This window comes from Brassica napus, chromosome A4 (genome assembly GCF_020379485.1).
Source record: "Brassica napus cultivar Da-Ae chromosome A4, Da-Ae, whole genome shotgun sequence".
In the NCBI taxonomy this organism is placed as follows: Eukaryota; Viridiplantae; Streptophyta; class Magnoliopsida; order Brassicales; family Brassicaceae; genus Brassica; species Brassica napus.
The window spans coordinates 7995405-8008308 of record NC_063437.1 but is presented as its reverse complement, the minus strand read 5'-3'; the positions used below and the strand labels follow the sequence as shown (position 1 = coordinate 8008308).

Below are 12904 nucleotides of genomic sequence, written 5' to 3'. Positions count from 1 at the left end.
ATTTTAAAAAGTTGCTATTTTCAAAATTCGTTTTCCCAATATTACTAATATTTTTAATTAGATTATACAACCACAGGTCAATCAATATCACCGTCTGGTTCCACTTCAGCCAGGTCAGCCATTCCTCTCTCCACAAACACGTTGATTCTCCACAACACCATCTTGCTGTCCATTGTCATGCCTTTGATTACGTAGAGTCTAAGAAGCAGAGACTTGGTCAACTTGTATTCATTATCACCAAACCAATCCTTTTGCTTCTTCACAATGCTTTCCAAATCTCTGAAAGCTCTCCTCACAAGCCCAACTTCCATTTTTCTTTCCACAAGCTCTCTCACTGAATCTACCATCTTATCTGCCATCTCCTCCACAGCAGAAGTTTCCATCTCTACCAATTGAATGATGACACAGAAGGCACCCAAAAACGCCAAGACCCAGCAACTGTTATCCACCAACACCTCTCTCGGTGGGTTCAGCCTTTTGTTTATCTCTGGGAGAAGAAACTTCACTATAGGAACCATAAACTCATCATCAAGCCACATTGTTAAGCACTGAAAGATATAAACCGCTCTCTCGAACTCCGTTTCGCTGGTCGATGCAATGCAGTCGGAAAGATCGTACCATGTCTCGAAATGGAAGTTGGTCATCTCAAAGGCAACGTGGTAGACAACCTCGCCAAGGACTTTGAACATGCTCTCAGAGATTCTTTCTTTACTCGAAAGGCAAGAGAGGAGCAGTGGCTGAAGTTCTTTCATGTCTGCTGACTTTTCCCTTGAAACGCGATCAGAGAGTACCACGTTGAGCCGTCTGATTGCCAATTCTCTGAACCTCTCTTCAACATCAGTGGACGCAAAGACTTTTAAGATCTCAAGTGGCTGTAAGTTGTTCAGACGATCAAGCCATTCACGTTCAGAACATGCTGCATGACCTTGTTGCTTTTGTACGACGAGAGATGGGGTAGACTTAACCAAACGATGGATCTTCCCCGTAGCCTGTTTGGTTAGTGGTCCCAAGTCTTTGATCTTGTACAAGAAACAAGACACAAAATCACATTGCTCCTTATTGTAATTATACAACTTCTTGTCTCGTGACAAGAACATCTCGAGATCCGCAAGCCCTCGTATCAAAAACTCTTCCATACCCTTGTCCACAAGATCACTCGCTGCCTTGACAAGAAGTGTAAGAAGACCCTTCACCATATCGAATCTCAGCTCGAAATCCAAGACTTGAATCCCAAGTTTCACAACAGCTTGTAAACCTAAACTCCAATCTTCAACTCTATCTTGATCAGGCATAAGCAACACCTTCTCTGCTCTCTCTGCAATCTTCCCGAAACAGCTGTAGATGAATCTCCCGTACACTGGAGGCAAGTCCACGAAGACATGCAAAGCCTTTAGAGGTTGGGCACTCGAGAGCTCGACGATACAATCGCTGAGCTCGTCCCACCCGCCGTTATCAAGCATCACAACGTCGTGAGCGATGAAAGACACGATTCTTCTGAAGAGTTTGATTTCGGTTTCTTGCATCCTAAGGCAAGAGATCACAAGGGGTTTGATCTCGCGGAGAGCGACGAGAGATAGTTCGAACCTGCGGGACTTATAAGCGGCTAGGGTTTGGGAAAGGACAACGATCGATTTGGATCTGAGGAGGGCGTCGGAAGAAGAGCGATACATCTGTAGAAGCTTTAGGGTTAAGCTGTTGGCGAAGTTAACGGTGCAGAATTTGAACAGAGCCATCGCAGTTTGATATTCGGTGGTTTCTTGACGCGTTGAGAGATGGTTGACGAGACTCTCTAACAGTTCGTGGCTTGGAGTCGCAAGGAGTTCTCTTGCTTGCAGCATGAGATTCGGAGGTTCCGCCATTACACGCCCCATTGCACCTTTTCTCGAGGGCTTTTCTTCTCTTCGTTCAAGAAGAAGGTGATCAGTATATATAAGTAAGAGTTTGTTTGTTTTTTTGGATAATTACGTACATCTATTATATAGGGTACATACTTATCCAGTGTTACTCCTCCCATTGTATATAAAATTATTTTATCATAATTTAAATAGTAATTGCTTTCGATATCTATGAGATGAAATTAAATCTACAGAGATCTACTTTTCCGCGATAAATGTGTGAGAAATAATATCGAATTTACCCCTATTATGCCAAATTTGATTCACATGGATAGATGTTAGTCGTTATGCATACGTGATCATATTGCATGTGCACTTGTTGATATATATTCAGATTTGCTGTATATATTTTCTCCGGCATATTCAGTCTCATCTGCCTCTTCACTCTGCACTTATTGTTTTATTATAATCATTCAATCTTTATGTCATCTTAGGCCCTTGATTGGTAGAACATTACCATTAGCATTATACTCTACATACTAGGATAAGACCCGCGCCTTGCGCGGGATTAAGTTATTATTTTTGTTATATTTTGGAGAATGAAACAATAGTTTGGCTTCATTTGGATTACGGGTGTTCAATCCGGATATCGGGTTGGTTTCGGTTCGGTTCGGTTTTTTTTTGTATTTGGTTAGTAAAATATAACCACTATTCTAAATCCATATTTACTTTGACTTTAGTCTTTCACATACTTTTGAAAGATTTCAACTGGACGACTAAATTGATCAGCCAATCTTGTTGCTTTAAATCATTAGTGTTTATATATATATATATATATATATATATATATATATATATATATATATATATATATATATATATTATTTAGTTTGAATATTTATTAAATAAAAATTCATATGCGTTATATTTTATGATCATTTTAACTTATTATAACAAAAAAATAATCTATTGATCACAAAATTTTCAGAGTGAGAATATTCAAATTTCTAATAATATATAGACGTTTTGAAAAATTCAAATATAACATATAAGAAAAAATATAAATGTTTTTATTATATATTTAATGTGATTTTTTAATATCTTTCAATAATATAAAATTAAAAAAAAGAACTAAGATACCAAAATTGTTATCAAATATTTATTATTCATAATAATTAATTTTCATATATACGTTAATCATATTAGGTAATTTCGTAGCTTCTAATTAAGGAAAGTGCAAAAAACATTTTGGTAGATTATTTATCAATTCGATAGTTAGTTTAATAAAAAATATAATGTAAGTCAAGATGGACCAACCTATTTTTCTAAGAATAGTATATTTTATATAGTCATTTATTAAATGAGAATTTATAATCATACAGTTCTATGATCATTCATATCATTTTATAACTGAATATTTAAATCATCGATAACAAAATTTTCAATGTGAAATCTTTAATAAGTTTATAATTTATAAATGTTTTTGAAAATTCATTGAAAGTTTTAATATTAAAATATTTATGTAATCTTATGGTATATAGTATAATCTATATATATATATATAAATATATATGTTTTATTATTAAATGATATTTTTTACTCATATGGTTTTAAAATAATGTGTATCTTCTTATAATATTAAATAAAAGTTCATATTAATACAATTTTATGATCATTTGTAACTTATTATGACAAAAAAAATAATCTATTGATCACAAAATTTTTTGAGTGGGGATCTTCAAATTTCTAATAATTTATAGACGTTTTGAAAAATTCAAAATATAACATATAAGAAAAATTATAAATTTTTTTATTATATATTTAATGTGATTTTTAAATATATTTTAATAATATAAAATTAAAAAAAAGAACTATGATACAAAAATTGTTATCAAATATTTATTATTCATTATAATTAATTTTCACATATACGTTAATCATATTAGGTATCGTAGCTTTTATTTAAGGAAAGTGCAAAACAATTTTTGGTACGTTATTTATCAATTCGATAGTTAGTTTAATAAAAAGTGTAATATAAGTTAAGATGGACCAACCTATTTTTCTAGGAATAGTATATTTTGTATAGTTATTTATTAAATAAGAATTTATAATCATACGGTTCTATGATCGTTCATATCGTTTTATAACAAAATATTTAAATCATCGATAACAAAATTTTCAATCTGAAATCTTTAATAAGTTTATAATTTATAAATGTTCTTGAAAATTCATTGAAAGTTTTAATATTAAAATATTTATGTAATCTTATGGTATATAGTGTTTAATATATATATATATATATATATATATATATATATATTTATTTTATTATTAAATGATATTTTTTACTCATATGGTTTTAAAATCATGTGTATCTTCTTATAATAAAAATGTTAAACCATTGATCATTAATTTTTAACATAATAATTTTAATAGTTTTAGTCATTTATTATCGTTTTTAAAAATTCAAAATATGACATATACGAAAAAATCTAAATTTTATTTTTATAGCTAATTTGATTGTTTAATTTATTTTAATAATATAAAATTAAACAAAAAATGATGGAGGAGATATACATTGTTATCAAATCTTTATTATTAAACTCATTAATTGTCATATATATATTAGTCATTTATGGTAATTCCGTAGGTTTTATTTAAGGAAAGAAAATATCATATCATATCATTATATCATATAGTTTGACCAACTTATGTATCTAACAACATATAAAAATCGAATGTGGACCTACTTATTTTTCAATTGAATGTAATTGACTACCTAATTGAGTGCCACCTATGCATTGGGGCATCTTTTAATTAATACAAAATTGAGGTTACATCTTTTCAAATGTTTCTCAATTAATATATAAGGGATTCCAATCAAAATTTGTTAGAATAGCATTTAGAAAGGCATTATTAAATGCTAATACTCTTTGGTCAATGTTTTCATATGAAGTTTTTTTACAAGAGTATTTGCATACTTATCGAGTGTTACTCTCATTGTATTTTAAATTATTTTATCATGATTTAAATAGTAATTTCTTTCGATATCTATGAGATGAAATTTAATCTATAGAAATCATACTTTCGAGAGAAATGTGTGAGAAAAAATGTCGAGCTTATTATTATTCTGCCAAATTCGATTCACATGGATAAATGTTAGTTGTTATGCATACGGGATCATATTGATATGTGTGTGTGCTATTGATATACTCAAATTTGCTGTCTATTTTCTCAAGCGTATTCACTTTCATTTATATGCATCTCTCTCTCTCTCTCTCTCTTTTTCTTCTCTCTTATTTTTTATGTACTTATTGTTTTTTAAGATTCATTTGATTTCTCTGTAATCTTAGAGATTTGAGATCAATCAAGTGCAGAGTTCTCGCAAATGTTATATTTTATCCTCTTTCTTTATGTTTTTCCATTTTGTTATTGTTGATAAAAATAACACAAAAAGGGCAGGAAAATTAGGTAGCACAAATAGATCAGATCTATGCCAGATCTGGTGATGGCAATGGTGGATCTACTTTCTCTGGATCTGATGGTTCACTTTTTCGATGGTGAGGTGGTGACATCGAAAATCTTGTAGGTGGAATGATTTTTCGCAAGGAGAGAGTTAGTATGTGGTAAGGAACCAAATTAATGCAAGCTCTAATGACAGGTATGGTGGATTTGTTCTAACAAACATTAATCAGTGGTCTGCATATTCCACGAAGAATCTCATTTGAATAATCTGGTTCTAATATCGCCTAACCATTATTACTTCTTATCATTTCTACATGTAGCCAATATTCCTTACAGATGTCTCAGACGATGAAAATGTTGTTTCTTGTTTTTAATTTTCAAACTAGATTTTGATCCGCGCTTTAAAAGCGCAGAGTTACCATTCGATCAAAATATTTTTATGAAATGAAAATCATAATTTGTATACATATTAGTTATATTTTTATGAAAAATTATATAATATTTCTGTTTAATTTGTATGCTTTAATTTATCTTAAATGGACTAAAATTTTGGAAATTTCAAATTATTTGGACCCACGTTATGGTAATCTATTTATTTAAAGTATTTATTACATTGATTTTTTTCTTACTAATTTAAAATGAAATAATATAATCCATATTATTAATCATTTCAAATTTGATCAAAATTTATTTAAATATATTAATATGTTTGTTCAACCCACCTTGTACAAAATCACAAAGTTATTCTGACATTTTAAATAAATATTTAAAATCATAAATTTTTATGATATAGGATTATTTTGAATATATCCATAAATTGTTGATTTTGATTTTGCTTTATAAATTTTTATTTTTACATTTCAAATCAGTTATCATTGTCAACTAAAAACTTTATACCAAGGTTCTAGAAATCAGTTTAGGCGGCGCCTAGGCCCCCGCCTAGGCCCCCGCCTAGGCGGCAACTCGGTCATATCTGAAACGATTTTCTTAAAATCCGATTTATACTGATTTATATGATTTAAATTGGTTTAAACTGTTATAAATCAGTTAAAATTGGTTAAAATCGATCTAAAATTGTCTATATATGATAAATTAAGCAATAATATTATTACAAATCAACAAATTTGTCTACTTTCTTTTGTTTTGCATATCTAGTTTTGATAATTCATCACAATAATTTTATAATTAAATTAAAAAACTAAAATATGTCATATAAATGTATAAAATATGTAAAATAAATCAACAATTTGCTAACGCCTAGGCCTCGCCTAGGCCCTGAATAATCCGCCTAGTCGCTAGTCCTCTATAAAGCGCCTAGTTACCGCCTAGCGATTTTTAGAACATTGCTTTATACTAATAGTGTAGGCTAGGAAATAAAGTTGGGTACACAATATGAGTAGAAATATTCGTGTACAAATATGGAAAGTTAATATATTTTGTGGATCCAATATCGTTCAACATAGTGTATTTGATGATCTTAGAAATGCAAAAGATATTAGTAAGTAATATTTTACCAGAATAAATGCACAAAATCGTGCTTTTAAAATTATTCCTAAGGATATCTTCACACAATCGGCTCGTATCTTTCCTAAATTGATGCTAAAAATCATAAATAATAACGAAAATGAGAAAATGCTTACATATTTTACGATTTAGTTGGGATGCTTATAACTAAAATAGCTTCTTCATATTACATGTCATGTTACAGTGTAGGGTTTTCTAACTTAGGGCTTAGGGTTTTACTATTCCATTTTTACATATATATATATATATATCAAAGCAATACCGCACATTGTATATTGTTACACATAAATGATCCGCTTTATTTTAAAAAATTATAGTGATGGTGACATTATGTTTTTAAAAGAATATACAATGTCTGATGATATAATAGCGATGGACATTATATTTTGGCATTATGTGTTGGACATGTTATATGAATAAAGCTAATTTCAGTATGAGAATCTTAAGTTATAAAACAGAAAAGTATAAAATATATCAACCCTGTCCGAACTTAAACCAAATATAATTTGAATGTGTATATATAAACATGCTTGGTTTAAGATTTCAAATCAGGCAATACATTTGTTTAATTGTTTTTTTTAGATAATAATTAATGTTTTAACCATAAATATAGGAGTGGCATTCCTTTGTAAATAACTTAAAAAATCAAGGGCAGAATTCTAGTAGGGATTCTGCTTTAATAGTATAGATTGGTGCTATATATAATATTTCACCTAAATAGATATATGGCTTGTTTTTTTATCCTTTGTTTTCTCTTGAAAATGTGATTACTTTTTTCTTAATTAAAATAATAGATGCTTATTATAAACCATATTGTGGATGTCCATAACCGGCCCGGTCCATAACCGGCCCACTGCTAGAGAGAGAGAGAGAGCCGGCGGCTGGAAACCCTAGTTTCCCTTTTTCTTTTAGTTTATGATTTGTACTATTTTCATATTTGTATTTCCTTTCTCTAGTATTTCCATTATTCTATGACGGTGTAATTCCCTATATATAAAGGGCTCCTTATGTTTATGAATAAGATAGAAACATACAGATTATGTTCTGTTGTTTCACAACAATGCTACATTTATTATCTGCTATGTTAATTAGAAGCTATAAACAACCACATAAACAACCTAATATTTAATTACTCTAGATGGTTATTGAAGATGATATCACGGCTATTTAATGAGTTCTACACATTACTGAAACCGGTTATTGGTTATGTTGTCCAAATATCCATTAGATACATTGTTAAAGTTTTTGACTTTATCTTCTTAAAAAAATAATTTATTATATAGTTTACAACTTATTAAGAAATAAGATTGAAAGGAAAAGAAATAAGCAAAAACTAATAAAAAGAAATAAATAAGAAGGGTAATATAGTATATATTATTCAATGAAAGTGATTTTTCAAAAAAAAAGGTGATTTTCAACTCGAGACATTGCCTTTTTTTTAGTTGTTCTTCGTTCAAGATGGAAGTATAATCAGTATAAGTAAGAGTTTGTTTGTTTTTTTTATGGATAATTGTGTACATGTATTATACAGGGTACATATTTATCCAGCGTTTTTTATGTATTAATTATCCAGTGTTACTCCCATTTTATTTTAAATTATTTTATCATAATTTAAATAGTAATTGCTTTTGATATTAATGAGATGAAATGAAATCTACAGAAATCTACTTTTCAAGAGAAATGTATAAGAAATAATGCCGAGCTTACCCTTATTATGCCAAATTTATTCACATGAATAGATGTTAGTCGTTATGCATATATGATCATACTGCATGTGCATTTGTTGTTATCAGATTTTCTGTATATGTTCTCCAGCATAATCAGTCACATCTTCGTCTTCACTCTCATTTCTTAAGTACTTATTGTTTTTTTATATTCATTCAATCTTTATGTCATCTTGGAGTTTTGAGATCAATCAAGTGCACAGTTCACATAAAGTGATGTGCTATCTCCTCTTTCTTAATGTTTCTCAATTTTTGTTATTGTTTTTTAAAATAACACAAAAAATGATGGGAAAAACTAGACAGCGGAAATAAACCAGATCTGTGTGACGACGATGGTAGATCTACCTTCTCTGGATCTAACAGTTCAGTATATCGACAATACGGTGGTAACACCGAAGAACTTGTAGATGGAAAGAGTTTTGGCAAGGGAGAATTTAGTATGTGGTAAGGAACCAAATTTATGCAAGATCTAGTGATGGGTATGGAGATCTGTTCTAGCAAACACTAATCAGTGGTCTGCATATTTAATAAAGAATCTCATGTGAATAATCTAAAAAAGACTATATACTACAACTAACACATTTAATTATTTGGCTATATAGTTAATATTGTATAACAACCATTATTTCTAATCATTTCTACATGTAGCCAATATTCCATACATATGAAAATGTTGTTTTCTTGTTTTTAATTTTCAAATTGGTGTTATATATAAGACTTCACCTAAATGGATATATGGCTTTTGTCTTTTATTCCTTGTTTTTCTTAAAATTGTGATCTTTTTTTCATAATTAAAATATTGGATGCCACATTTATTATCCACGATGTCATTTGTAATCCGCTATGTTAGTTAGAAGCTATAGAAAATCACAGAAAAATCGCTAATATATACTCAAGATGGTTATTGAAGATGATATCCCGACTATTTAATGAATGTATAGTCTACACATTACTGACAATGGTTATTGGTTATGTTGTCCGGTTATCCATTAGATACATTGTTAAAGTTTTCGACTTTATACTCTAAAACACACAAGTTTTCATGAATAAATGTCTGTTGGAATCTTTTGAAACTAGGTGAGCATGGAAATATGGGCAAGATAGGCTCTTAAAAATATTTTGCACGCTTCTTCATGGAAAATGCATGAAGATGGGCTGATAAAGAGAAGCCATATAAATAAAAAGCATAATTTGTTATAGGCTTAAAAGCATATATACCGTAAAAAAAGAGATCAGCCATCCAAAAGAGAAAATCAAATAGGTCAAATCTTGTCTTGTTGGAAATGTTTTTTATTTTGTTTGATTCAGTATACCGCTACAAATAAGAGTAACCGGATATGTATATATGATCCTGTTAATGGTGCATATTTATCCAATGAATATCTTAATCATGTCCTAAAAAATGACAAATGATAATACTAAAATATCTTGCCCATTATTTTTGACTCAAGATAAGCATATCATCAAATATTAATGGCTACTAGAGTCTTTGTCTGCGCTACGCGCGGAAAATGCTTTTAAATATTTTAATTTTAGATGATAATCTACGATAATTTGCAGTTAGCTTATATTATTTAACATATCGTATATGGTTGTTAATTTAAATATTTATATATTTTGGGATTAATGTTTTTTGTTCCTACATGATTTTCTTTTCCACTTGCTAATGTTCAATAATTTTATAAAAAAATATTTTTTCATCCTATATAATTACTCTCACAAATGTGTATTTACAATAGAATTTAATTTATTAAACCTTCTGTTTAATTGCATGTTTTCTATTGTCTTTGTAGTTAGATGTAGCCTCCTTCTTACTTCATTTTTATTCTCGATTTAGAAGTTTATCTTTGTATAATGTAAATTTTGTCGTTTATGTTTCCAATCATTTTTGGGCCATCTTTTTTTCTATATGTTTAATTATATTCAGCTTTTAGGTATTGTGATCTTCAATTCTTTTCATATTTATATTTTTATATTCTTTTGGCATGTTCTTATATGAAGGATTTTGAGTTAAAAAGTTACTTTGCAAACTTTATGTGGTGAATGAGCAGAATCGCTAACTGAAACTAAATTATGGTTTAATTTGGATTGGATATTCCAATTCTTTGACCAAAAAGAAACTGAAACCCCAAAAAAAAAACAAAAAAATTGCTGGACCCTTCAAATTTTTTCTTTTTCTGAGACAGAGAGGCAAGAGATTATATATTTACCTACAGTTTCTAGGGGTTGGTCATTGGGTGGGTTATTCATTCCGTTGAAACAGCAATCCTTACAACCAATCTATTACAAATTAGGTATATGTATTAGGCTACTTTGGAAACGGGAACGTTTCTTGGACGTATCGAAGGGACATAAGAGTTTTTTGGGAGAGATGGATTTTTTAAAGATTTTTTATTTTCTACGCAAGAGAAATATGAGTTTTTGGGAGAGTTTGATTTTTTTAAGAATTTTTCTTTTCCCTTTGAAAAGATATAGTCAAAGATTGTAAATGTTGGTTTTGATGAAATATATTACCTTCCTTTTCAGATAAAGATTTTTCGTAAATATGGGATTTTATATAAAGATTCCTTACAAAATTTGTAACCATGTATCCTTAGAAGATTTTGTGAGTCGTGATTTCTTAAAAAATCTAGAAGAAGTATTGTGTTGGGTTTTAGCTTTTAAAACAGCTTCATGGGCTGAGGAGAGAATTATTTGGTGGTCAAATATTTATTTTTTTCCAATCACAACCTGTATGCTTATTATGGTGCATAAAAATTAAATATGGTTTGTGTGTGTGTTCCTGACTCTCTATTAGTGTTGTTGTGAAACTACAGTGTTCAACAATCTTATAGGCTTGTCTTTTGGTGGTCATAGACCTCATGGAACTCCATATATCTGCTGGAAATTGCTTCTATCTCTGCTATTGAGATTGCCAAATCTAGAAATTCTAATCATGAAAAAATGTTGCAAGCAATACAAAAAAAAAGTTAATGTAAGTAATGGTTTAATGTTGTAGTTTTTAATATCTAATAACCCAAAAAATTCAGAACATGAAAAAATTTTTGGAAATGAAAGTTTAATAAAACTTTGATTGATAGAAAGTGAAATATTTTTTTTAAGAGATGAGGAATATAGAGAGAATTATTGTAGTAGACTTCAGCTCAAAGTTTAGATGACCACTTCATGAGTGATTACTACCTTTTATTCTCCGGATGAAGCTGTGTATGAGATCAATAGTGCTGTCACAGTAAAATCGAGTAGCAGGAGTTGTGGCGAGTATCAGTTTTCCTGTAGTCATGTAAGAATAAAAAGGGTGTTACAATTTAAAGACAATTTTATAATCTATCAAACCGAGAAGCCATTGTGAACCACAAAGTAAACCAATAATCCATATAAATATATAAAAAACATGTTGAAGTGGAAGTTTATGCATTCTAATAACTAAACAATATCTAGATATATCCCTAAAATAATTGATAATTATTACCTTTAAATACTCTGGGATTGATGCTTGTAATGATTACAACTTTGTATTTCATGACTGTCATGCTATGTAAGTCTCTAAACTGGGCAGACACATTGTCTATTATTGTCAAGCGGACCATTTTTGACCTACAGGAATTGTGTGAATATATATAAGTTGGCCTTACGCAAAATTTTAAATAAACGGTTGGGTTTAATGTACATTTTTTTCAAAAAAAAAAGTTTGGTACCTGTTTAGTAGTAGACCAATTCTGACCTCCGTTGTTGCCCTCGGATTTTTGAGATCGTTACCTTGAAACATTCTTATTTGTCCAACCACATCTGGGATAATGTTTGTCTTTCATGTCAAATTATAATTTTTAAGAAATGATCAAAATAAGTGGTTGTTTACCTGGCAAGTTGTTGGTACCAGTGGCTATGTCGATCAACTGTTTGTATCGGAGGAGATGGAATGTGGTAAGAGGCATCATCGGGATTTTTTCTGTTGGGGTCAAAATCGGTCACGACGGAATCAATGTCTGAAAGTCCGTAAAAATCAGCATAACCGTTTTTACGAAAAGTAATCTTCGTAGAGATATCTTTACGAACAGCCTTGCAGTAAAATATCGTCCAAATCTCAATCGAACCACTAAATACCGATTGTCCGAAGGCAACGGACACGTATCCAAATCGGCCGCGGACAAGCTCGAGTATGGAAATCAGACCGCGGACAAGCCAAGCTCGATTGATACGCGGCGACCAAGCATGCACACAGCTCGGTCGCTACGTAGCGACCGAGCTCGAGCCAAGCTCGGTCGCTACATAGCGACCGAGCGATCGTCCCGCTCGGTCGCTACGTAGCGACCGAGCTCGAGCCAAAGCTCGGTCGCTACGTAGCGACCGAGCGATCGT

At 30.5% G+C, this 12904-nt stretch overlaps 2 protein-coding genes across 2 annotated transcripts; both read right to left on the bottom strand.

The window, feature by feature from the left end:
• Positions 1–4: 4 nt before the first annotated feature.
• LOC106447763 lies at positions 5–2144 on the bottom strand. Its single transcript, XM_013889733.3, has one exon. It carries the CDS (start codon positions 1869–1871, stop codon positions 78–80), a length of 1794 nt encoding a protein of 597 aa, XP_013745187.2. The 5' UTR covers positions 1872–2144; the 3' UTR covers positions 5–77.
• Positions 2145–10947: 8803 nt separating this feature from the next.
• On the bottom strand, positions 10948–12598 carry LOC111215308. Its single transcript, XM_048777374.1, has 4 exons — positions 12405–12598; positions 12244–12334; positions 12018–12142; positions 10948–11818 (listed from the first exon to the last, which is right to left on the bottom strand). The coding sequence occupies exons 1-4, from the start codon at positions 12481–12483 to the stop codon at positions 11712–11714; spliced, it is 402 nt and encodes a 133-aa protein (XP_048633331.1). The 5' UTR covers positions 12484–12598; the 3' UTR covers positions 10948–11711.
• Positions 12599–12904: the final 306 nt, after the last annotated feature.